General features: G+C 39.9%; 1 protein-coding gene across 1 annotated transcript in view; it reads right to left on the bottom strand.

Annotated features, from left to right (window-relative positions):
* The window catches only part of stk10 (serine/threonine kinase 10), an 84,886-nt gene that overhangs the window by 36,489 nt on the left and 22,962 nt on the right, over positions 1–25,435 (bottom strand). Inside the window, exon 2 of the mRNA XM_003217361.3 lies at positions 11,952–12,116. Within this exon, the coding sequence (XP_003217409.1) occupies positions 11,952–12,116 (165 nt within the window). The remainder of the gene's footprint in view (positions 1–11,951; positions 12,117–25,435) is intronic.

A 25,435-nucleotide genomic window follows, 5' to 3' on the forward strand; every position in this document is an offset into this window, starting at 1 on the left:
AATTTGTTGTATAACATGATGTTTTGGTGCTTAATTTTTATAATCATTACATAATTTGATGTTTAATTGGCTTTTCATGAATCCCTTCTTATTATCCAACATATTCACTTATCCAACGTTCTGCCGGCCTGTTTATGTTGGATGAGTGAGAGTGTACTGTATATTTCTAATCTTATATTATCTGCTTAGAACTGGATTATATGAGGCCCCTTCTACACAGCTGGATAAAATGCACACTGAAATGGATTATATGGCAGTGTGGAGTCAAGATAATCCAGTTCAAAGCAGATAATATAAGATTATAAATGGGTTATATAGCTGTGTGGAAGGGCCTTCAGTCTACACTGCCATATAATCCAGTTAAAATTTGATAATCTGTATTTTATAGGCCTAAATGCGGCCTAACTCTGCCTGTCCCCTGGGCTGAGTGGGTTTCTAGGAGACCAAGTGGGCGAAGCTTAGCCTTCTAACTGGCAGCAATTGGATAAAAACAATTATTCCTCTCCCTCTAATTAGGACTTTATTTTTCTTTTCTTTTTGATGTATCAACCTAGAGGCGTGGATGATGGGTTGTGTTGTCAAATTTCGAGGTTGGGGGGCCTTTAGTTTTGTTGTTTTGTTGGTCACCGGGATTCCATCACTCTTATATCTATAGTAGATAGAAGAAGATAGATAATTCCCAAAATTCCTTAGTAAGCACTTACTAAGCAGAAACAGGAGAGGTTGGCTAAAAGATTCTGCAAGCTCTTACTCCCAAGCTGTATTCTGGTATCCAAACACAGATGATACAGAAAATTGTGGAGAACAAGTTTCTGCTCCCTTTGACTAAGGATTGATTTGAAACAACTGCAATGTCTGGTGAGAAGGAGCTTCCATAAGACTGACAATATAGCTCTTATTTACTGGCCTTCTGATGGCTGCAGGCCCAAATATTTTCACATATTTCAAAATTTCCATTGCTTTTGGTAACTGTCACTGTCACTTTATCATCATAGTCAACATCACCAAATCTGGGTCATTTTGCACAAACTTCAGACAGATTTCAGCTTGGGCCAATTATGAGACACTATTTAATTCAGAACACAGGAATTCCTATGAGCCATGTTCAACTCATTACTTCCAGATGATGCCTTTATTACCTATTTGTATTCTTAAAATGAGCCAACATTCCAAATAATATCCTCAAACATGGAATACACTTATGCCACAGAAAATATTTCAAGCAAACCATTGGCCAAAGTGGATAAGAAAGAATTAACTGTTTTCTTCTGCAATAACAGCCTACTACCATTCCAGTTGATGTGTTTTATGTAATTTAATAGATTGTTTAATGGGTTTATTGCTTTGATTATGTATTTATAATATTTCTATATTCAATTCTATTTTAATGTTTATAAGCTATAGGTTTTAATTCACACATTGTTATAGTTTTTAGTGTTAGTTGTTTTGAATCGCCTTTGAATTATTTCCTGAAACACTTAGTTTTCTTTATATCTCTCCATCCCTCATCACTCTTGACACTCATGTATGTGTGTGTACCTGCATCCACATCTGAAAGTTTGCATTTCAACTTCTAAATGATTTGCTAATGCTCAACGCCATTCCTTCATTGTCCAATTAATTTGTGTTCTCTTCTCTCCATACTGAGAACTAGTTGTCTGTCCTAGAAAGAACATGAGACAAGCTTACATAGAATCTGACAAGATTAACCCAAATTTAGCCTAAATCAGTATTAGCTAACTTAAGATATTTGCACTGCTTTGCTGTAGTTTAAAAGAAGACCAACGGAAAAGAGATTTGAAAGGAGAGAACCAATACCTTTGGTGCAAAGAAAGAAGACGGGTAGAGAAGAGAGGGTAGAGAAGCCACCAAGAGAAGATGTGATAGGAGGCTGTCCCACAGAAAGAACTTTGGAGATTAGAAAATAGTGCATTTGTAATTATGACCAGAACTGTAAAGGAATATGGGTGGAGGTTGGGTGTCTTAAACTGCTGATATACACATTGTCTTCTTGGAGCTCAGAAATCCAGTTTAAGTTGCAATACGCACTCAAATAGTCCCAGATGTATAAAACACAACTTTGAAGTTTGCCTTCTACATGTACTTGTCCCACCCTATGGAACACAGCATTAAGCAGTGATTTGTTTTGTTTGTTAAGATTTTGCTCGCTCAAAAAAGAAAGAAACACAAATGTCAATTAGCAGAAAATAAAACATATTCAAATATAAAAAAGGGACTTGGGAACAAGCACTTTCTAGTGGTTTTGCTTAAACAAGGAACCAAGCAAGAAGATCAGCAAACTATACTCACCTACTATTCTCCTGCAGCTTATGAGACTCTTGGGAAATATTAATCGGACCTTTTCGAACTCAACTTACTTTTTAGTGCTGATTTTGCAGATTATCCTCAAAAGATTACTGTTTTCAACTACAATGGTATAACATTGCAAAAGCTGTAGTAACATTCCCAGGCTCTGATCCCAATTACTGCTCATCAAACCAATCCTTCCATACGCTTGAGTCCTTTCTACCAGGTAAGAAGCCTTTAAATGAGAAACAGTTTTGCAAAGAACAAATGCATTTTGAACCATACCCACATCCAGTGATCAAATAATGGCTTCAGTCCTAACAATGTATACTGTTTTTAATGTTATATTATGCACTAAAGGAAGTTGAATAGGGAGGATGAGCATTAACAATTCATTCTGGCCTACCCCTCTCAGTACATATTGGCACATTACTCACATCTACGCCTTTGTGAGTGCCAGAAAGAACAGTGATTATATCCCTTGATTCCTCGATTCTATCTAACTACCGACCAATTTCAAACCTCCCATTTTTAGGCAAGGTTCTGGAACGAGTAGTGGCCTCTCAACTCCAGGGATTCTTGGATGCCACCAATTATCTTGACCCATTCCAGTCTGGCTTCAGGCCTGGTCATGGCACTGAGATGGCTTTGGTCGCCTTGGTGGATGACCTCCGCAGAGAACTTGACAGGGGGAGTGTGTCCCTGTTGGTTCTCCTGGACATTTCAGCGGCTTTCGATACCATCGACCATGGTATCCTTCTGGGGCGGCTCTCGGGAATGGGCCTTGGGGGCATTGTACTACAGTGGCTCCACTCCTTCCTGGAGGGCCAATCCCAGATGGTGAAGCTGGGGGACACCTGCTCGGATCCCTGGCCTTTGACCTGTGGGGTCCCGCAAGGTTCTATTCTTTCCCCCATGCTTTTAAACATTTACATGAAACCGCTGGGCGAGGTCATCCGGGGTTTTGGAGTTTGGTGCCATCTCTACGCAGATGACATTCAACTCCACTACTCCTTTCCACCTACTTCCAAGGAAGCCCCTCGGATCCTAGACCAGTGCCTGGCCACTGTAATGGGTTGGATGAGGGCCAACAAGCTGAAGCTCAATCCTGACAAGACAGAGGTCCTCCAGGTCAGTCGTAAGGCCAATCAGGGCATAGGGTGGCTACCTGTGCTTGATGGGGTCGCACTCCCCCTGAAGGCACAGGACCGCAGCTTGGGGATCCTCATGGACTCATCGCTGTCACTTGATCATAGACTCATAGAATAGTAGAGTTGGAAGAGACCTCATGGGCCATCCAGTCCAACCCCCCCCCCCCCCCCCCCGCTAAGAAGCAGGAAATCGCATTCAAAGCACCCCCGACATATGGCCATCCAGCCTCTACTTAAAAGCCTCCAAAGAAGGAGCCTCCACCACAGTCCGGGGAAGAGAGTTCCACTGCCGAACAGCCCTCACTGTGAGGAAGTTCTTCCTGATGTTCAGGTGGAATCTCCTTTCCTGTAGTTTGAAGCCATTGTTCCATGTCCTAGTCTGCAGGGCAGCAGAAAACAAGCTTGCTCCCTCCTCCCTATGACTTCCTCTCACATATTTGTACATGGCTATCGTGTCTCCTCTCAACCTTCTCCTCTGCAGGCTAAACATGCCCAGCTCTTTAAGCCGCTCCTCATAGGGCTTGTTCTCCAGACCCTTAATCATTTTAGTTGCCCTCTTCTGGATGCTTTCCAGCTTGTCAACATCTCCCTTCAACTGCGGTGCCCAAAATTGGACACAGTATTCCAGGTGTGGTCTGACCAAGGCAGAATAGAGGGGGAGCATGACTTCCCTGGATCTAGATGCTATACCCCTATTGATGCAGGCCAGAATCCCGTTGGCTTTTTTAGCTGCCGCATCACATTGTTGGCTCATGTTTAACTTGTTGTCCACGAGGACTCCAAGGTCTTTTTTGCACACACTGCTGTCAAGCCAGGCGTCCTCCATTCTGTATCTTTGCATTCCATTTTTTCTGCCAAAGTGATGCTCAAGTGTTGGCGGTGGTTGGGACGGCCTTTGCACAGCTAAAGCTAGTGCGCCAACTGCGACCGTACCTCGAGAAGTCTGACTTGACCATGGTGGTCCATGCTCTGGTTACCTCAAGGATGGATTACTGTAACGCACTCTACGTGGGGCTGCCCTTGAAGACGGTCCGGAAATTGCAGTTGGTACAACGGTCAGAAGCCAGGTTACTAACTGGAGCTGCTTATAGGGAGCGGTCAACCCCCCTGTTCAAGCTGCTCCACTGGCTGCCGATTATATTCCGGGCCCAATTTAAGGTGCAGGTTATTACTTATAAAGCTCTAAACAGTTCGGGACCTGCCTATCTTCGTGACTGCGTCATCCCCTATGAACCCCATCGATCGCTGAGATCTTCCGGGGAGGCCCTTCTCTCACTTCCACCCTTCTCACAACTGCGTTTGGTGGGGACGAGAGAGAGGGCCTTCTCGGCCGTGGCTCCCCGACTCTGGAACTCCCTCCCCAGGGAGATTAGGTTGGCTCCCTCTCTATCTTCCTTCAGGAAACTGAAAACTTGGATGTTTCGGCAGGCCTTTGGAGATACAGTCATTAATTAATCAGCCCCAGAGGGTTTTTAATAATCTATCCTGTATTTATTATGATTTTACCATTTATGTGTTTTAAATGCAATTTTTTATCCTGTATTTTTGTTTTAATTGATATATTGTATTACTATTTTATCTTTTTATAGTGTGATTTGTATTATGTTGCCTATATTTTGTCCTATGTTGTTTGGGCCTCTGCCCCATGTAAGCCACCCCGAGTCTCCGCGGGGAGATGGTGGCGGGGTATAAATAAAGTTTTATTATTATGTGTGACTAGAGTCCATCCACTCACATACCCATTGCTGGTCCCTCCTTCTTGGGAAGAAGAAAATTCAGAATGTGCTCTTCTTATACCCTGTGGCTTTTGCATAGTCAAGCTTTAAAAAGCTCTACCCTCACCACCAGCTGTACAGCAGCAATGATACCAAGACATGTGGTAGCATCCATCACAAGAACAGCATTCTACACATATCAGCACATTGGTTGTACAGTAGCAATGATACCAAGACACATGGTAATGTCAATCATAAGAGCAGTGTTCCATGCACAAATAAGTCTGTTGCAGCAAATTCATATTTATCTGATATATCACCAAATATGCCATCTATCATTTTCCCTGTTGAGCCTCAGAGAACATCTGGAACTATTTTTAGAGGTATGAAAGGATGGACAAATAAGCTCATGTAGTCTTTCTGAAGTGAAAGAGGGAATTTTCCTTAAGTTACAAAGTTGACTAGGTTAGGAGTTGGGGAAATAGAATCAGGAAACATGAACAAACAGGTTCTGTTCAAACCCATCATGCTTGGAAGCCATGCTGGCTGATGGCTTGAAAGTTAAGTTATGCCCATTCCTGGAGGAAAATGACCATTTATATAGTCAAAAACATTCCCTCATGGGATTCTGAAGATCAGCTTTTATTTAAGGAAATATCTGAAGGAAAAAATCCCTGTCATTATTGTGTAATGAAGTGCAAATATGGGACCTAGGAAGATTTTTGTAGCTCACCAGTCAGCAGAATACTTTTGAATGGATGTTTGAATTAACATCTTTTTGAGACAGTTTTGCACCACCTAAGAAGAAAGATAAAAATTCATCCTTTCAACCCTTTTAATAGAATCTCTTCTCCTTTTACCAAAGGGGATTCAAACTCTCTGGCATGGTAATTTAACTGCTGAGAAAGCAAAGATTAGTGTTTCAAACTTGGCACCACCCTTCCTATGCAAAGAATTCATGACCTTTGGTTGCTCCGTTTCACAAACTAGCAATTCATTCAACAATTAATCCTGCACAAGAGAAACACTAAAAGTGGGGTGGTGTGGGTGAGTGTATGTGTGAGAAAGATTGCTGAGTTTGTACCCTTTATTTCTCTGAAACTGTCCCAAAATGTACTAATAAATGCTCCATGTAAACTAATCTGATGTTCTGAAAGTTTTATCCCACATACTACTGATTTCAGAAAACAGAAGAAATTAATGGCTTGAATTTTGTGCAAAACTTGCATGTTATGGGCAAACTGCTATAGAACAGGGGAATCTAAATGTTTGCTTTTGAAAGTGTATAGACATCTGATTTTTGGTAAGCTACAAAAATATGACACTTGTGTTTCACCTGCCTCAACACCCCACAAGTTGCAGAATTAATCCAGCATGGGTTAGGAGTGCCTATCATGCCAACTCTTCTAGGGGATGCAATGATACTCTATCCATAGGGATACAACCATACTCTAGGCCACTGTATGAGATACAGGTCCATCATCTGCTTTTGACAATTTGTGCAGTATCAAGCTACTAACAGCCTTGTAAAGATCATGCAAATGAGAGAGGAAGAGAGGAGAGTGTCATTCTTTCTCACTTTCTCAAATCTGCACACCTTCCCAGACTGAAATGAGCAGACTATTCTCTCTCCTATTATGTATATGTATATATGCATGCTTGTATGTAGCACAGTAGCCATTTTGTCAATGGCAAACATAATAGAACAACATTCAAAATGCGCATGGAACCTATAAATTAGCAATGCCAAAGAAAAAAAGAAATGCAAGGGGAAAAGAAATGAAAAATTCCATAATTGTAGAAGAGTTAATTTTCAGGAGGTCATCCTGTGGACCTTTACATCAAATCTGTCAGGAGTACTTTGATTTTGTATTCTGCATAGCAGGCGGCCAGACTGGACGGCCCTTGCAATCTCTTCCAACTCTATGATTTTATGAATCTTTTGAGTAGTGTCTTGGCTTTTTGATCTGTTTCTTGAACACATAGTAAAGAAATGTAACTTCTGTAATGAACTACAAACTATTTCAATGCCATTTTGTCTTCCCTGAACAGGAATCAAGTCTGACAAGAAAATATACAAACCAGAACAGAAATATCGAGATTAAAAACTTCACCCATACTTCTATGCATATAATTTCACAAAAATGATAGCAGATTTCTGGTGACTTACAGAACACAAAACAATCCTCAATGGGGGAAAAATACATCAAATGTCAACAGCTTGTCTAGCATGCAAGTATTCAGTAGGTGGAATTTCAATGACTAACATTCTGTAAAACAGATTGTGACCATTTTGCCATTATTCCCTTACAACACAACAGCACTATTCATGAGGGCACTTAGGAATAATGCCTGGTTTTTCTTGAACAAAATAGCTAAGTGGGAAAATATTCAGCAAAGTCACCCATCACCCACAACTCCATGTCAAGAGGGAAAAAAAAGAAGAAATGCTTCAGGTAAACAAAAAATATATAGTTCAGAGCACACTTTTGTTACAAACAAGCTGTAAACATTTTGTTAAAAATACACTCATATCCTTCTTTCACATGGTTTTCTGAGATGTTTTTCATTCAATACATTAGTGATTGAACTTCACATCCATCTATTTCACCCAGTGAGTGAGTATTTCCAAATAGTTTACAATGTTTATGTTGTGAACAGTTCCCTTTTGACATAAGGAAAGACAGAATACCAGATAGTAGTTAGCATAAGTCTTGATCATGACAGAAGGAAAACTGGATCCATTTTTCCTAGGTCTAAGTACTATCTACTTGATTTTTCACTTCTTATTTTAAGAGAAGGCAAGGATACAGACACCCTAAAAGGCAAAATAACAATGGATATAGAAAAATCTGCACAAAATCGAAAGTTATGTTAGCAATGCTGAATCTTATGGGTCTTTCATTGTTCTTAATATGTATGTTTATGGATGTGGGGGAACCAACGCACACATATACATACATCCCAATACCAGGATGTCAGCAAAGCACCAAGTGTTTTTTTCTTGTCCACATTTTCCACAATTTGCACAAAAAGTCTCTGCAGAATTAGAATCCTTCTTGTTTTGTAGCTAGGTACATATACATGCATACACATAAAACAGAGCAAGCACTATAGGCCAGAAAAAATGATAAAAATAAGCTATATAAAACAGCTACGTTTTATAGTTCATGCAAAAACCAAGATTTGTAAATTTACAGAAAGTATGACTATCCATCTAGAATATGTGAAAAGAAAATCCAACTGAAATAAGGATACGATCATGGTGCAGTAAGACTTTTTAAAACTGCAAACTTTGTCAGGATTTGCATATGCAAATAACCGCTCTGAGTCCCTCAGGGAGAGAGGGCAGTCTATAAATAGATTTATTATTATTTTATTATTATTATTAATTATGCAATTGGGGTGGCCCATAATTGTGTCTCTTTAAGATCTTCTTGACTGACATCTCTTCAAAATAGGCAACGTGTTAAACCCAGATGTGCTCACATTTTAATCAAGGACAGTTAAGCACTGCTTTCAAAGGATGTCAGGTTTTTTTTTTATTGAAATTGAGTCACTAGTTTAATCAGCTTCCTTGAGAGCATGATTCCATATTAATAAAATAATTCATAGGTGCTTGTTTTCAGAAAAGCCTGCATGCTTGTGCCTGTACTGTAGGCCTGACTGATGATCCATTTTAACTTTAAAAATAATTCTGAGAAGACTGACAAGTTCCAAAGACTTGCTTCCTTTGGGCTTGCCTGCACTCAAGTTCCTAGTCTTAACAATCTACAGACCAAATCCCAATGTAGCTTAAGTAGTAGAAAGAAAATAACTGTAGGTACTGTGCATTTTTTTGCCCAGAGGATTGTACTAACCATATATTTATTTATTTATTTTTCAAACTTATATGCCGCCACTCCCCTAGGGATCAGGGCGGATTACAAGAACCGGCTAAAATCAACAATTTAAAAACATCTTTAAAACATCTTTAAAACACCTTTAAAAAACATCTTAAAAACATCCTAAAAGCACCTTTTAAAACATCAATAACAGAATATATTGTTACAGTTGCCCCGATCAATTGTGATGAATATACCATATTTACCCGAATCTAATGCTTACGTTTTAAGAGTTAGTGACCTTGCCAAAATTGGCAAGGTCTTTGTAGATGGCTGATTTTCTCACATCAGAAGCGACTTGCAGTATGCAACCAACCAACCAAACAAATAAACTGACCTTTTCAGGACCAACTATGCCTATAATCTCAATTAACATCGAAGGCATGTCAACAGCAAAAAACAGTTGCTTTATGAACTGTATAAGAAATGTGACGTGTTGTGTGTCCATGAAACCCACAGGGATAAACAACAGAAACAAACAAAAGTTCCCAGAATTATCTTAATGGCGGAAAGACCACATGCACAGTACGGAAGTGCTGTCTTTGTAAAAACAGGCCTCCAGTTCAGCAGTGCCCATAACACAAAAGAAAACAATATAGAGGTTTTAACAGTAACATCACGATTACCTCTATGTACAAGCCCACAAATGAAGAGTTTTGTTTCGCCTTTACTGAGAATTTTGATAGGCACCAAAGGGTGGTAGTAATTTGTGGATTTAACAGCCATAGCCACAAATGGGACTATGCTCAGGAGGATAAAAATGGAGAGGCTGCCCTTTCCTGGACTGAATTGCATAAACTATCACTTATTCATGATAGTAAGCCCCACTATCGCACAACAATGGGAGATGGCACTAACTACTGAGTTAGTTAGCTACATGTGCATTTTGAATTCAGTTTGCAGCAAGTTTGAAGTAAGCCGAGGTAAAAGGGGGAGATAGGAAATTTTAAAATAAAAAAGTAGGATGATAGAGAATTAATTGGGTCGGTCCCTACCTTCTGTCCCAGTTGGAGGGTATGCATTCATTTTCCACTGGGCATGAGAAGGACCAAACAAAAATATACCAGTAGGCATTCACACATTATCAAATCAACAATATACAGTATGTGGGTAATGGGAAAAGCAGAATATGAAATAATCCAGAGTACTGGAAAATGGAGAAAAGGCCCTATATAAATATCAGAATAGCATATTTTAAAGAATCTTGTGTTCATTTCTCACCACAATGGTTCTGATATAAATAAGAAGAACACTTCACCTTTAAAATGCACATTCAACTTCCACACAGTTTGAAACTTTAAAAATGTCTATTTACAGTTTGCTATGACAATGATAACAACATCATAGATGCAGCAAAAGAGAGACTGGGAAGCATTTTAGGACTGTGTGCAAAGCCAATGAAAGGCTGAAAGAACTAGGAGCACCGAAGACTGCAACAGTTTGTAAGTAGGAGTCAGAGACACAGGCAGTTTCCTCTTCAGAAATGGAGAAAAGTCATTCAGCTGTCAGTATTTTACTTAAAACATGGAAGCCATTATGCTTAAGTTTTCCTGTGTCAAGACTGAGGTAGCATCACAATGGGTGAAAAAGGCAAGGTGTTCTCTGTTCCTCCCTACCCCCACATCTTTTTCTGAATTATTTTTGTGTAATTCTTAAGCCCAGAATGTCTGTCAATTCAAACATATTTTTGGTTTTTAAGAAGTATTCAATAATGACAGTACATGTTCAAACAAACAGGTCTTTGTTTAAACAAAATGTGTTCTAAACCATCATGGTTGGCTACTCTAGACAGTGGTAGGCGTGGCAAGCTTATGAATAATCTCATCAATTTCCCAGTATCCCACTTTAATTCTATTTTTCCAATGCATCCTTCCCCTAAGGACTAACTCCCACTCAAACACTGCAACCTTTTCAACCACAACTTTGTAAAGAAGAATAGTTTCTTTCATGTCCTTCATCTTTTTCTTACTTAAAAAACAAAAGAAATATAAGAAATCATTTAAAATTAACAAACAGACATTCTTATTAGTCAAAACCATCTTTCCCCTTCATATTCTTTGGTTTTATACTGTATTATATCACAGGTATTCTGATCCCAATCTCACTTTTGTTTCAAGAAAAACTTTTAAAAATATTGCTTTGGCAACTCAATGTGAAAAATGCTAGTTGCAAAGAGACAGCTTACTGCAGAATGAGAATAGTGCTAAAGTGTTCCCAAAAATGTCAGCACCTTCTTAAAAGTTTGTATTGGATCCCAAACCAATAAAAATTAGTACTGCTAAATGATGGCTTATGGTTGTACCTAAAATCGGCCACTGACTGAGCCAGCAAAAACATCTCAACTTAATGTTTCTTGAAAAAAGGCCTTCTAAACAACAAACATCAGAAAATATTAGAAAAAATGTTAGCTACTGATAAATACAAAATCTTGTCTGATAAGTAACACTTGATTAATTACTAAGATAATGCTTCATTTTACAATGAAAACATTGCAAGCAGAAAAGAGGGCTCACTGAGATATATTCTGATTACAGTAAGGAAGATGAAGTTCTTCAGCCTAGACAAGCAACTAGGCTGAACAGTTTTTTGGAACAAAGATGGGGAAAACTAGGGTTTTCATCCCCCATTTTTCACAAATTATTATTAGTGCTAGCCAAAGATAAAACACACTAATATGAACTCTAGAAACAAGTATTATTGTAATGATCAAAAAAAAATCACAGAAGCAATTAGCAGCTCTGAAATATCTGAGAAAGTGATATGAAGTTATTCAAAAACAAAACTACTTGAATCCAGCATTGGCTGATTTGCAAGCAATGCCTCATTCTCAAGCCTTCTATTTCCCTGGAGGGCTATTTTAACCTGAAAGGGTGTGAAATAAAAAATAATCTTACCCATAATTTGCTGTCATGATAAAAAGCTCCCAAGAGCTTTACAATATAAGGGTGGTCACAAGTTGCAAGGATCTCAATCTCTACCGTGTAGTCCTCCAGCTCATCTTCACTCTTGGTGTCAATGACTTTAGCAGCAGCTAATGCACCAGTCTCTCTGTTTTTGGCCTGCAAAAACAAAAGCAAAAAGATCACACATGAAACAGTCTCTCTAGCATTCTAGACATGGTAGCCACAAACATGTGCATTTCATTAAACCTAGCAGAATGTGTGTTTGAAGACAGTGTGGTCCAACCTTTAGTTACCCGAGGGCCCATCAAACTTCAGTATAGGAATGTGAGGGCTAGAGACATTCCAGAAAGAAAATGTTCCTTAAAAACTTAAAGCAGTAAGAAGGGTAAACTATTTTTTTCCAAATGTTAAATTAAAATATTTTTTTCCTTTAAGAAGGGCAGGGGCCAAAAAAAATGAATTGCTAGGACGCGGGTTGGAGCACACTGTTTTAAGAGATAGTGCTTATATACTGAGCAATCAACCCTAACACAATTCAGTCAACTGCATATGGTAAACAGGCAATATAAGAAAAATGTCAAACTGAAATTTGTTGTCAAAGGACATACAACAACCAAAATGAAATTTGTTAGTGCCCAAAGAATCTTCCAAACCTCACAAATTCCAGATTTCATCTTTTAAAACTCTCATCACCCACAGGTGACCATTTCTCTTGGACACATTGGTAAAGGTGAAGGAGGCTGTAGTCTAACACATCCAGAAAGCATCAGGTTGAAAACTGAAAGATAAATTATTTCTAAGTGAGCATCAGCGTGAACAGACATAGCAGGCAGGATGCTTAAGTAAAAGGATGTGTCAAGAGTCAGACGCCAGTTAACATACAAAACAAAGTTTATTCCGAAGATAAGCCAAAAAATAACATAAACACAGGAAATATCCTTGAAACACTTCACTTTTCAGTGTTTCGAGAGTAGATTGTACAATAATAACTCAAAAACGAGCCACGCTAATTTCCCATGCTGGCATTCAATAAAAAACTAAATAACGCTTCAATTCAGCTTTGGAAAACAAATAGAGTTAATTGCTGGAAAATAAACAAACAAGGAAAGCAGTAAAGCTGCTTCCACGGTGCAGATAAGCCGAGAGCCTCAAAGGGATGATGAATAGCCGTCATCAGAAGAATCCAAGGTCAGGTCAGGAGACAGCAGAAATTCCGAAAGACAAACCAATAGTCAGAAGCCGGGAGTAGCCGTCAGTCAGAGGGCGTAGACAGAAGCCAGGTCAAATTCAATCAAAAGTCCGAAGAGGGTGCAGTCATCCAAAACAGGTCCACGATAAGACACAGCGAGAGCCAAGCTAGATGATATCAGCAGATTCAAATCATAGTCCAAGTCCAGTCTTCATGGAAACACAGAGATCCCAATGGCGCCTCAGCAACACCTTGCCACACGCAAAGTGCAGTGGCCAAACATTCCCATTTTATTCCCCTTCCTCCTGGGTGACCAAACACTCACACCCAAACACCAGGTGTCCCAAATCTACTCAGAGTCTGAACTCCACACAGCTAGAGCTCGTGGATCTGGAGTACCTAGCAATTCGTCGGAGTCCCAATCATCCTGCCCACACTTAGCCCCATGAACACTTAAAGAACCATCCTCCCTTCTCCAAGCATTCCAATTGGGATCAGCTCCTGCAGAAACCCCAGGTTCAGAAGTATCCATAAGCCCCAAACCCCCAGACATCTCCGGTGGCTGTGCCCATTCAGTGCCCGCTTCCCCAGCCACCACCTGTTCCTCAGCATCCATCTCCCCATCTGAATCTTCCTCAGAAGATCCCCCATATAGCTCTCTAAGTCGCTTCCTGCGCAACTCCTCCAGTGAACCCTCATCACGAGGGTTTTTTCTTCCTCTTCGAATTCCATCCCCATCAACCATAATCCCCGAAGGCGCAATCACAACAGGATGAGACCCAAACTAAGGCCTCCTTGATGTCTTATGTTCTTCACTAGGCGCATTCTGGAAATCCAATAAACTAACTCTATAGATTAGAAAAGTCCTCGAGGTCTTAATATTTATTTACTATATTTATATTCCGCCCTTCTCACCCCGGAGGGGACTCAGAGCGGATCACATTACACATATAAGGCAAACATTCAATGCATTAACATAGAACAAAGACAAGACAAACGTGGTCCGAGCTGGCCTCGAACTCATGACCTCCTGGTCAGAGTGATCCATTGCAGCTGGTTGCTCAACAGCCTGTGCCACAGCCCGGCCCATCTGATTGAAGTCACCTCTCAGAAGTTAACAAAGAATCACCAGCTCTTCCAAAATCCTAACCACTGGAGTAACTCCTTAACTAAGGAGCTAGTCTTCAGAAAAGGTGCCAAAAGTTTGACCTCTCCTGAAAAATAGCCCATCTTGGACCACAACATATACCTTTAGCTTTTTTTTACCTTGGTATGGCTGAGTCAGAAGACACCCCTCAGATTCATCCATCTCTAATAATTGACTGAATTCAACACAATGGCAATTCAAGAGCTCACATCAGGGCTATTCAGAATTCTGCAAGTGGAAATACTTATGCTTAAACTCCCAATCCACTGGAGTTTGGGCCAGTTCACTCATTTGCCCTTTGTATATGACACAAAGACAGTTACTGCCACAAGCAAGAGAGTGACCTTAAACAGGGATTCAAAAATGCATCTGCTAATCCAACTGCAAAAAAGGACACTGGGTTTACCTAGAACAAGAATTCACAAGATGAAAAAAAGGCATGCTCACACATAAACACACAGAACAACTACTAAGAGTACTGCAGGCCTTATTAGGTAACCTTGACCAGTTTGCACAAATATAATGCAATCTTTTCAGATCACTATCTGGCACTCTGGACAAAGTAAACTCTCTGAATGTACCCTATTCTTTTGTCTGTTCACTGAAGTATGCAGATTTATTTTTCAAGAAAATTCTCATATAACACACAGATTAAATGAATTAGTTTTGTAAGGTCTTTTTTCAACTACATTATTGCTTTCTGTTAAGGCCTCTGTTTAGAATCTGTGTAGAGAGTTTATAAAAAGATCCATTCCCAGCATAAACATTCAAGGTGCACTTGAATCAAACACATTTTTATTAATGTAGATACAAACATGCACATGAGAGAGAGAGAGAGAGAGAGAGAGAGAGAGAGAGAGAGAGAGAGAGAGAGAGAGAGAGAGAGAGAGAAGTATGAAAGGGTCTGCTAAAGCCAGCAGAACTCTACTGGATAACATTTAAAAGACTAATGCTGAGTGTGCCTTGTGTCTCAACCAACCTCCTTCCTTCCTTGAGAAAGAGAAAATCAGACTACTTTCCCTTCCTCAATTCTTCTTACAGTAGTTTTCTTGTGGTGCTGATCTCTGCAGACATGGACAGTAGAGTCTCACTTATCCAACATAAACAGGCCGGCAGAATGTTGGATAAGCGAATATGTTGGATAATAAGGAGGGATTAAGGAAAAGCCTATTAAACATCAAATTAGGTTATGATTTTACAAATTAAACACCAAAACATGTTATACAACAAATCTGACAGCAAAAGTAGTTCAATACGCAGTAATGTTATGTTGTAATTACTGTATTTACGAATTTAGCACCAAAATATCATGATATATTGAAAACATTGACTACAAAATGTGTTGGGATAATCCAGAACGTTGGATAAGTGAGTGTTGGATAAGTGAGACTCTACTGTATTAACAAAACAGCAGGTTAAAAGAGAATGTAAAGTACTCCAGCCTGCAATGTGGGGCTAGAAGTAGGACAATCCTGACCTACTATGTTCAGGAAGAAGGTATTGTTGGATTCCCCCCTCCCCCTTTCCCCCAGAGTACAGAGGGGTGAAAGTCTTTACACCCAACAATTGCAAGTGACAGATTGGTGGCCTCTAAACTACTTTACCACTAGGAGATGCATTCTTCATTTTACATCCCTAGTTTGAGGGATACACCCTTCTCAGCCAGCTGTAGGAGCCTCCGGTGGCCTAGGGGATAAAAGCCTTGTGACTTGAAGGTTGGGTTGCTGACCTGAAGGCTGCCAGGTTCGAATCCCACCCGGGGAGAACATTGATGAGCTCCCTCTATCAGCTACAGCTCTATGCGGGGACATGAGAGAAGCCTCCCACAAGGATGGTAAAACATCAAAACATCCGGGCGTCCCTTGGGCAACGTCCTTGCAGACGGCCAATTCTCTCACTCCAGAAGCAACTCCGGTTGCTCCTGACACGAAAAAAATAAAAAGCCAGCTGTAAATGCCAGAGGAAGCAGGAGAATGACTTTTTTGTGATGTATTTCTAAAGCATTATGAAAAATACCTTCAGAGAATACAGTTCTTTCTCTAAAGAGTGTTTCACTTTCTAGCAACACCACAAAGAACCGTACTATGACTGATCTAGTTCCTTCTTCCCATTAACATTTAAATCAGACATGGGTGAACTCATAGGCTGTTAGGAATTGTGGGAGTTCGATTGAACTTGTTATTAGGTTCTGACTGTAATTATATATTAAATTGCAGCCATGGTGAAACTAATGAATGTGACATTATGTTATATGTTGCTGCTCTTTGGTGCATGGATGTGTGTGCTGTCATAAGGAGCTCCTGCAATTCCAAATTTATTATTTACAGCAGAGGAGAGGGTAAGGTAAAGCAAGGGTAGCAGTTAGAAGATGAGATTATAATGGAGGGAGAAAGGGAAAGTGAGAGAAGTGTTTGAGATTGAGTAGGCATTTTTTTCTCCCAATCATAAAACCATGGATTAATTTCTCCAGCTTTAATATTAGACCCCCAAAATGCTTTTAGTGCAGGCATTTAACTTAAATTTAAATTGCAATTTAACATTGCATTAATTTTTAAATCCTCTCATCGCAACATAAATGCAATTGACTTAGTTTTTTGGCTTCTTAATAATTAAGTAAATGCTTTAAAGCTTTTCTGTCTTTGCTCAGATCTCACTGGATCAGGAAAGGATAAACTCCAGTGCTTGAAGACCCACACTGCCCTATTGTTTTCACTGAAGGCCACAACCTGTCATCATGGATGCAATTGTGGGCAGGCCTGTACCCGGGGGGGGGGGGGGGGGTTGTTAGGGGTTCAACCCCCCCCCCCCCCCGGAAATTTTCAAAACTCTCCCCGAAATCTTTTTCTTGCTACGGCCCTGGTACTAACCAGTGACTACCACTGGTGCAGGTGGGATGCAGTGGAAAACAGGATGAGTTACAGGATAGCAGCTCTTTCATAGTGGGAAATGCACATTCCACCTGCAATATGAGGATACCAGCTTCTCCTTTTATTACAGAATAGTATCAAGAGCACAGCTTTTGGAAAGTAACTTTTTTGGAATACAACTTTTTCAAGCTCTGACCAAGAAGGGGAAGTGGAAAAGCAACAGAGAAGAGGAAGAATTAAGTCTCACACCATCTGCTGTCTTCAACCTGACACTCCATTCTGTGGCTTATCTGCTCTTTCCACATACTCAGTCAGTTTTTGCATTCAAGTGTAAGACATTGTCTTATTTTTTAAAAAAATTAATGGAAAGTCAGTATAGGCGGGGGAACAGAAAGCTGAAATCAATTGTGGGAGCAGTCTGTATTTAAACATATACTGAGATGACTAAGATAAGGAGTTTTTATATTACTTTTCAATCATAAAATTTACAACATGGTGAATTCCATTAAATGAATGAGGGGCAATATAAGTCAACAGCTGAGCTGGAAAGTACATCCAATGAGTAATAGAATAGCAATTCTAGAATAGCCAGTCAGGGAAGAAAGGAATAGAGAAAGGAATGTGTGAAGCTAAGCTTATAGCAGGCAGTGGATATTGTCTCAGGGAAGAGCTTTCTGTCATTTTAAATTTAATAGTGATTAAGAATGGTGTTTACATCACAATAGGTTATATTTTGTAAAACAAAGAATGACAAATGGAATGTAGATCACTGAAGAAAATACTGAAATCCTTCCATTGGTTTACTCTCAAGACACAATTCCATTATGCTTTCCCTGTACAAGGTCAATTCTGAGAGGTTTTACAAAAGTGCCAATTATGTCATTTCACTTTCACATTGCAGCGTATCAAATATGAGAGAGAGAAAAGGAAAGCACCGAGTCATCTGAAAACTTTTCTTAAACATTACCTTTAGGAATTATGTGTACACACATGTATATAAACACGCGCACGCGCATGCGCGCGCGCACACACACACATTTCAGTTTTCTGTGTGGTTTAGAAATACTTTCAATAATCAGGCACTGGTGGCACAGCAGATTAAACCACTGAGCTGCTGAACTTGCTGACCGAAAGGTTGGCAGTTCAAATCTGGAGAGTGGACTGAGCTCCCGCTGTTAATCCTAGCTTCTGCCAACCTAGCAGTTTGAAAACATGCAAAGGTAAGGTAATGCCACTCCATGCAGTCATGCCGGCCACATGCCCTTGGAGGCGTGTACAGACAATGCCAGCTCTTCGGCTTAGAAATGGAGATGAGTACCAACCTCCTCAGTTGGACACAACTAGACTTAATGTCAGGGGAAAAAAATACCTTTACCTAATCAGTACCAGGAGACAAGGGGAGCCAGTGTAGTATTCTGGTCCGAGTATTCTAAATCTTCACCCAGCCCTGAAAAACCAAAAAGCAAGCCATAATCTCTCAGCCCCAGAGGAAGGCAATGGAAAACCTCTTCTGAAGAAATCGTGTCAAGAAAACCCTGGAAAAAGGCTGACATAGGTTGGAGTCTACATGAAGACATTTAACAATACAAAATAGGAAACAAAGCCTTTGAGAAAGGCAAGCTCACACTTTAGCATTTTATTTCACATGTGGCTCAGTTTGCCTTTTCTTGTGGAATAAGTTTCCAGGTTTGAGTTGCAACGGGAAAACAGTTGAATCATTCAATTGTCAGAAACTGGAGTACTTTGAACTACACTGATAAGTGATTTGGGAAAAGGTTTCAAAACTTCTACAAGTGTTTCAGTAGTATTATTTCTAAACGAGTGTGACATAAAAAAGGACGCAGTGTGGATTATTTCTACTCAGAATGCTGGTCAGCCTGCCAAACTTGCAATTTCTTAGGTTATGCCATTCCAAACATCCTCCCTCCAGCCCTGAGCATTGTGTGTCCAGTGAACATGCTCAGACATTGTAGGGCTGACTATGTGAACTGGGGGCTGTCTTTTAAGAATTTTCTTCCTTCTATTTCCTCTGTTGAGCCTATAATCAGCCCTCTGAATCCAGATATTCTGTATTAATAGATTTAGCCATTCATAGCTTGAAAATATCCAATTTTTCCATAAAAGCAAACCTTAATTTTGCCATTTTGTAGAAGGGACATTATTTTACTAGGCCATTGTGCATAATGGGCCTTAAGCATCCATGGATTTTGGTATCTATAGGGAGCCCTGGAATCAAAGCCCAGCAGATACCTTCTGTACTTACAGATATAGCTCGGAAGTATCACTATTTTAGACTACAACTCCCAGAATTTTTACAGCATAGCCTCTAGCTTTGCTTGCTTGGTGATATTGGAAATTATAGCAACCTCCTCCCTATCATTAGCTCCTGCAAAAGTAACCATTCCAAACTTTATTTATGCGCTCTATTCACATGCCTTTTCGGTCTGAGTAAGGATCTACACTTGAAGAATGCTATCAATGTATAAGACAAAAACAAAGTTCAGAGTGAGCATGATCAGTCTGTGGACAGGGTGGGGTATTTTACCACAAAATTGCTTAAGGAAAATTCTGCTGCAACGAACCAGGTTACCCTTCCTCCTATAGTTCTGGTTACACTCAGCAGCTGAGAGCTATTAACAACGTTTCACTTGTGAGGAACTGTGAGCCCCTTGCAAGAGCTCTGCCTTTGCTTCCGTGGTTTGCACAGCTAAAAAGATCTCTTTTTTCATTAAGTGTTTTAGAAAGTCAACCACAGCACAGTGATACTTTGTTATACAGTCACACCTCAGAGGCAGGGAAGGAAGCTGGAGCTATGTGTGTTTTGGGGGGTGTAAAGCTCAAGTTTCTTTTGGTTGGGGGTCTTTCATGCAGCAGATGGACTACCATCCACATTTATAATTAAATCAAAATAAGTCTATGATTCATAACTATGATTTTACACCTTGTTGGTGGGAAGCTTCCTACTGATGTGGAGATCATATATTGGATAGATGGCAAGCTCTTTAACCTGTGCAGATTGAAAACGAAAAGTAAGGTCACAACAACTTATGTTATAGAACCCCAATATGCTGATGATAATGTAGTCTGTGCTCATTCAGAGGAAGGCCTATAAGCCACTTTAAACACTTTTCAAGAAGCATGTGAAAAGCTTGTTTTCTCACTTAACATCCAGAAAATTGAAATGCTCTACTAGGAGGCACCAACAAATCCCTCTGCAATGCCAGAAATAAAGATTTATTGTGTAATGCTAGAAAATATTGACCATTTCTGTTATCTGGACCTGCCCTCAAAAAAACACTGCAAATTTCTTGGGAAGCCAGACAGACAAACGTCAGCATTCTGGAAGAAACAAAGATCCCCAGCTTCCACGATGGCGAAATAGATGGGGAGAATAACAGGAAAACAGGGAAAATGGTTTCTTTCTTCAACCCACCCTCCACTCCCATAAAATGGACTGTTCTTCTCTCTCTCAAGCCCCCCTGGTGGCCTCCACCTGGATAATGGAAAAGTACCCAACTTCCTTCCTATGGTTCTTAAGTAACACATTTTTCAGTAAGCTACGTACTAGATTTAACTCAAGATGCTTATTCCTACTCTAATCTCTGCCCCCTGAAGGATTTACCAGGCTTCTGGAAGATACACAATTATAATCCCCACCTACCCTTCTCTCACCCTCCTTTTCAGGAACAGACATTGTTCTTGCAAGTCACACATCTGTTGCTTTTTCCTATTTACAGATCCAAGGTAGGTAATTATCTCAAGCCCATGCTCCTACTTTCTGTTTTGGGGGCCTAAGGTTGGGAGGGGCAAAAAAGATTGCCTGAAACCTAAAACATTAAATAACCAGATGTCCAACTCTCTTACTAAAAAGTTATTCTCTCAGTGTCTTAGAAGAAGGCAATGGCAAGCTCTAAGATATGAATTATTAGAATGGAGAGCTAAAGGCCTGCAAAAACAGTGGGGGTGGGGATGAAGCCCCAGAGTTATGCTTTACTCATAGATATATGAGTTGATATTGGCATGTCAACTTCACAGGCACTAGCAGTGATGCCTTCTTGATACTTTGGGGCCGGAAAAGCTCTGAACCTGCAGGCACACATCTGACATTAGTCAACAGCATAGGCGATTGCATTTTGGACTGTTTTTCCTTTCCAATCTATAACAAGAGCTCTTGGCATGTGTTTAGAGAGCACAGAAATCCAAATTCCAAAAGATCTGAGTAGAGGGGAAACAAGAGGGAAGGAAGCCCAGACCCTACCCATAATGTTTCTCACTGCCTACAAAAAATGCTGCAACAGAGATTATAACACACTGCACACTACTGGAGAGGGTTACAAAAGCACATTTCCTCCCGGAAGCTGGTCTGGAACCAGCCAGCTTTTTGAGCCTACAGCCAGAACAGCCTTTCTGTTCTCATTTCAGAGGAAGTGAAACAATGACTGGGGGAAAACAACCCTTTATTTATAACATTTTGCTGAGTTACTGGATGGCAGAAATGCTTCTTTCATGACCTCCTAGTAGCTAACACAGCCCTCCTGAGCCCAAAGAAATACATATCCCCAAAGAAAATCAATAGCCTGGCAGGGAGAAAAAAAGCAGATGAATAATTAGGGAGCTCGTCTGACTTTATGAAAATATTGAACTCCTGATGTGTGACATATGTGACCTTTGGCATAATCACTGCAGTTATCTCTAGAACGTGTTATCTCATTTAAGTAGGTTGGGATTTCCATAACTTTATAACACACCTATTATAAATAAAGTACCGGAGACACCCAGATACTGCATTAAAAGTGGACATACAATTGCCCACATAACTTTGCATGTCCGTGTGTTAAAAGAGCTTTCCCAAGTGATCTTTCATCAGCATTAACACTTCTGTCAGCCCTGAGCCAATATGTTAGCAACTTCCATCTTTTCAAAGCTGAGCAAGTAGTGGAATTTATGTCACCAAGAGGGAGATTGCCATAGATTTTTTTAAAAATCAGGGAAATCACTTTAGTAGCTTTGAAGGGAAGTATGAAGAAGAGCACTTGGAGAATGACCTCAAATTCTGGGCACTCAAAATTGCTCAGGGAAAGTAGGAGAAGCTTCTAATCAATGCCTGCATTTACACTACAATAGAGTCTCACTTATCCAACACTCGCTTATCCAACGTTCTGGATTATCCAACGCATTTTTGTAGTCAATGTTTTCAATACATCATGATATTTTGGTGCTAAATTCGTAAGTACAGTAATTACTACATAGCATTACTGTGTATTAAACTACTTTTTCTGTCAAATTTGTTGTATAACATGATGTTTTGGTGCTTAATTTGTAAAATCATAACCTAATTTAATGTTTAATAGCCTTTTCCTTAATCTCTCCTTATTATCCAACATATTTGCTTATCCAACATTCTACCAGCCCATTTACGTTGGATAAGCGAGACTCTACTGTATCACATAAGTGTCCATTTTATTTTTATATATATGTGTATACACACACACACACACACACACACATATATATACACACACACACACATCTTTCAGAACTGTTGCTCCAGAAACCAAATGCTGTAATTTCAGCATAGGGAGAATAGGTTTATTATAACAAAAGTACTACATTTTATAAACATATGACAGCTCAGCAAAAAAAAAAAAAAGTATATAGGGTCTTTACTGCAACACAGAACCAAGGCCCTTCTATACTGATCTAGAAAATGGGCCTGATTTGGCATTCAGGATGCCATACTGGGCCTACCTGGCAGCCCACTTGAAACACCTCAAAATATTCAAGAGGTGGCATCGAGCCCCCTTCCCCTTACACAGACCACCCATGAAAAGGGAGGTGGGGTGTCATGACTGTTGACAATCACAACACCTGCAAGCGGGAATGCAAGGAATGCAGAGTGCCAGTCAAAAGATCTGTTGTTGGGTCTGGTTAGGAGCCAGCCCAACTGCCTTGACAGGCCCAATTTTGGGGAAAAGCCCGGGTACTATGCAGGTGATTCATCATCACACCAACTTAAGTAACTTAAGATTTACAACACACATGTCCCGCTGAAATTACCAGCATCTAACTCATTCTGGATAAAACCAAAATGCTTCTTTTATACAGTTTCCATAAATGTTTTCCCTCAGTGCAATCTGACAACATTTTTTGCTTGAAAGATCCTATTAGAACCTCTTGGTATTTTAAATCAGATAGAGAGATGGAACTCCTTACTATTGAGGAGGGGGGTTTGTCTTTATTGTCTTTATCCCATGGGCAATATCCCAGGAGCATGTTTTTATTTGGAGATATGATTAATCTGACAGCTGGGCTCTTGAGTAGCTCATTTCCAATAAACCTCACCTCATTTACATCTATCAAAGCGAGTTTCCAGAATTCTACATTCTCTGCCAGAAATACTGCACATGTTGGCATAACCAACCAACAAAAACTTGGATGGTACTATCCAAAATGGGAGTAGACTTGTTAAAGTCATCAAATGCATAGGACATGTTTCATGTGTCCCCAACTGTCCCCAAATGAACCCATTTGCTTACTCCTATATAAAGGGAGAGTAGCAGTCATTTCTTCATACTGTAAAATTACACATTATATCTGCAAAATGCATTGACCAACCCAGCATTACGTGATATAATCTTGAAGGAGGGGATCCACCATAGTGTGCATGTGAACAAATGCAGAGATATCATGAGCTCTCCTCTCTGGTCCTTACAGTACATATGTTCTCCATACAAATGAACACATAATCATAGAACCGGAAGACAATATAAGAGCCACCCAGTCTAACCCCGTGCCATGCAGGAACACAGAATCAACTCTTCCAACAGATAACTATCAAGTCTCTGCTTAAAACCCATCTGTAAAGGAGTTTTCACCATGTATCGAGGCAGCATATTCCACTGCCGAACAGCACTAATCCTCAGGAAATTCTATCTAATGTTTAGGTGAATTTCTTTTGGGGCAATTTGAATCCATTGCTCCATGTCCTAGTCTCTAGAGCAAGCCTGCACAACTTTTCAGTAGTAAAGGACCAAAATTAGATAGACTAAGCCTCTTGGGTCTGCAAATAGGTTTTTAGTACCTCACTTTCCAAGTAAGGTATAATTAATGATTAATGTGTTGTCGAAGGCTTTCATGGCCAGAATCACAGGGTTGATTTGCCTTTGTCTTCCTCTGAGGCTGAGCAAGTATGACTTGCCTAAAGTCTACCAGAGGGTTCAAACTACTACACCACACTTTCTGAATTCTGAATTCCTTCCCTCTCTTTTTCCTACCTCTCTTTAAAGGGGGGGGGGGGGGAGGCGGTAGCAAAGGAAAGATACATCAGTACTCCTGCGGGCCATACTTATGGGAGCTGTATGTGGTGCAGGCCTGTTCTACAGCAACAGAAAACAAGTCTGACCATTATCAATGTGATAACCTTTCAAATATTTATATATGTTGGTTATCATAATGACAGGGTTGAGAAATTTCATATGCCATTAAATTGTCCTAATAAAAGGGCAACTTCTGTGACTAGCAATACATTTTTTCTTCCAAGACAGGTTTGGGCTCTTGTTATCTAATCATATAGGTATCTAGGTACCATCTTGCGCCCTTTGTCAACACATAAGAACATCAAAAAGAACTACATATACTGGGGTTATTTTAAAACCTATGAAACTATGGCTGCATGTGAGGTTGATTTCTTTGGGCCTAGCCTAAGGTGGCTCCATATTGGTAAGTGAGGAATAGTGAAAAGGAGAGAAATTCAGAACTCATAATGACACTAAAATATAACTATGTAGATATATGCCCTAAACCTACCGGACAGCAGCACACAATGGACAAATACAATGAAATGTGCTTAGTAACGTATTAAATGAATCAGATCTATTGTTGGCCTTTTTTCTTAAGGAATTTTTAATATAAGTAGATAAAACCTGAGGATGGTACTGGTCAGCTTGGACAAAGTTTTGGTTTGAAAAGCAAACCAGGCAGAGGGGCAACACTGCAATTTTTGTTGGTCCAGCGCCAATCTGACACAGTAAAGCACATACAAGTATCAAATACAACTGCTTAAGAATGAAATCACAACACTATTACCTGTTTTGGGTATGGCTATGTTGAGTTCCAGAAGGCAGATTTTATTCTTAAATCTCCCTATTCAACTTGTGATAAATAGGAGTTTACCTACATCTTCCTTTTATACATTATGTGGTGTAAAGGCATTCTAGACTGTTTTGGTATGAAATGGGACAATGTCTGCATGAAAGAGTTGGAATGGATAGGG

This window comes from Anolis carolinensis, chromosome 2, assembly GCF_035594765.1.
Source record: "Anolis carolinensis isolate JA03-04 chromosome 2, rAnoCar3.1.pri, whole genome shotgun sequence".
NCBI classification, from domain to species: domain Eukaryota; kingdom Metazoa; phylum Chordata; class Lepidosauria; order Squamata; family Dactyloidae; genus Anolis; species Anolis carolinensis.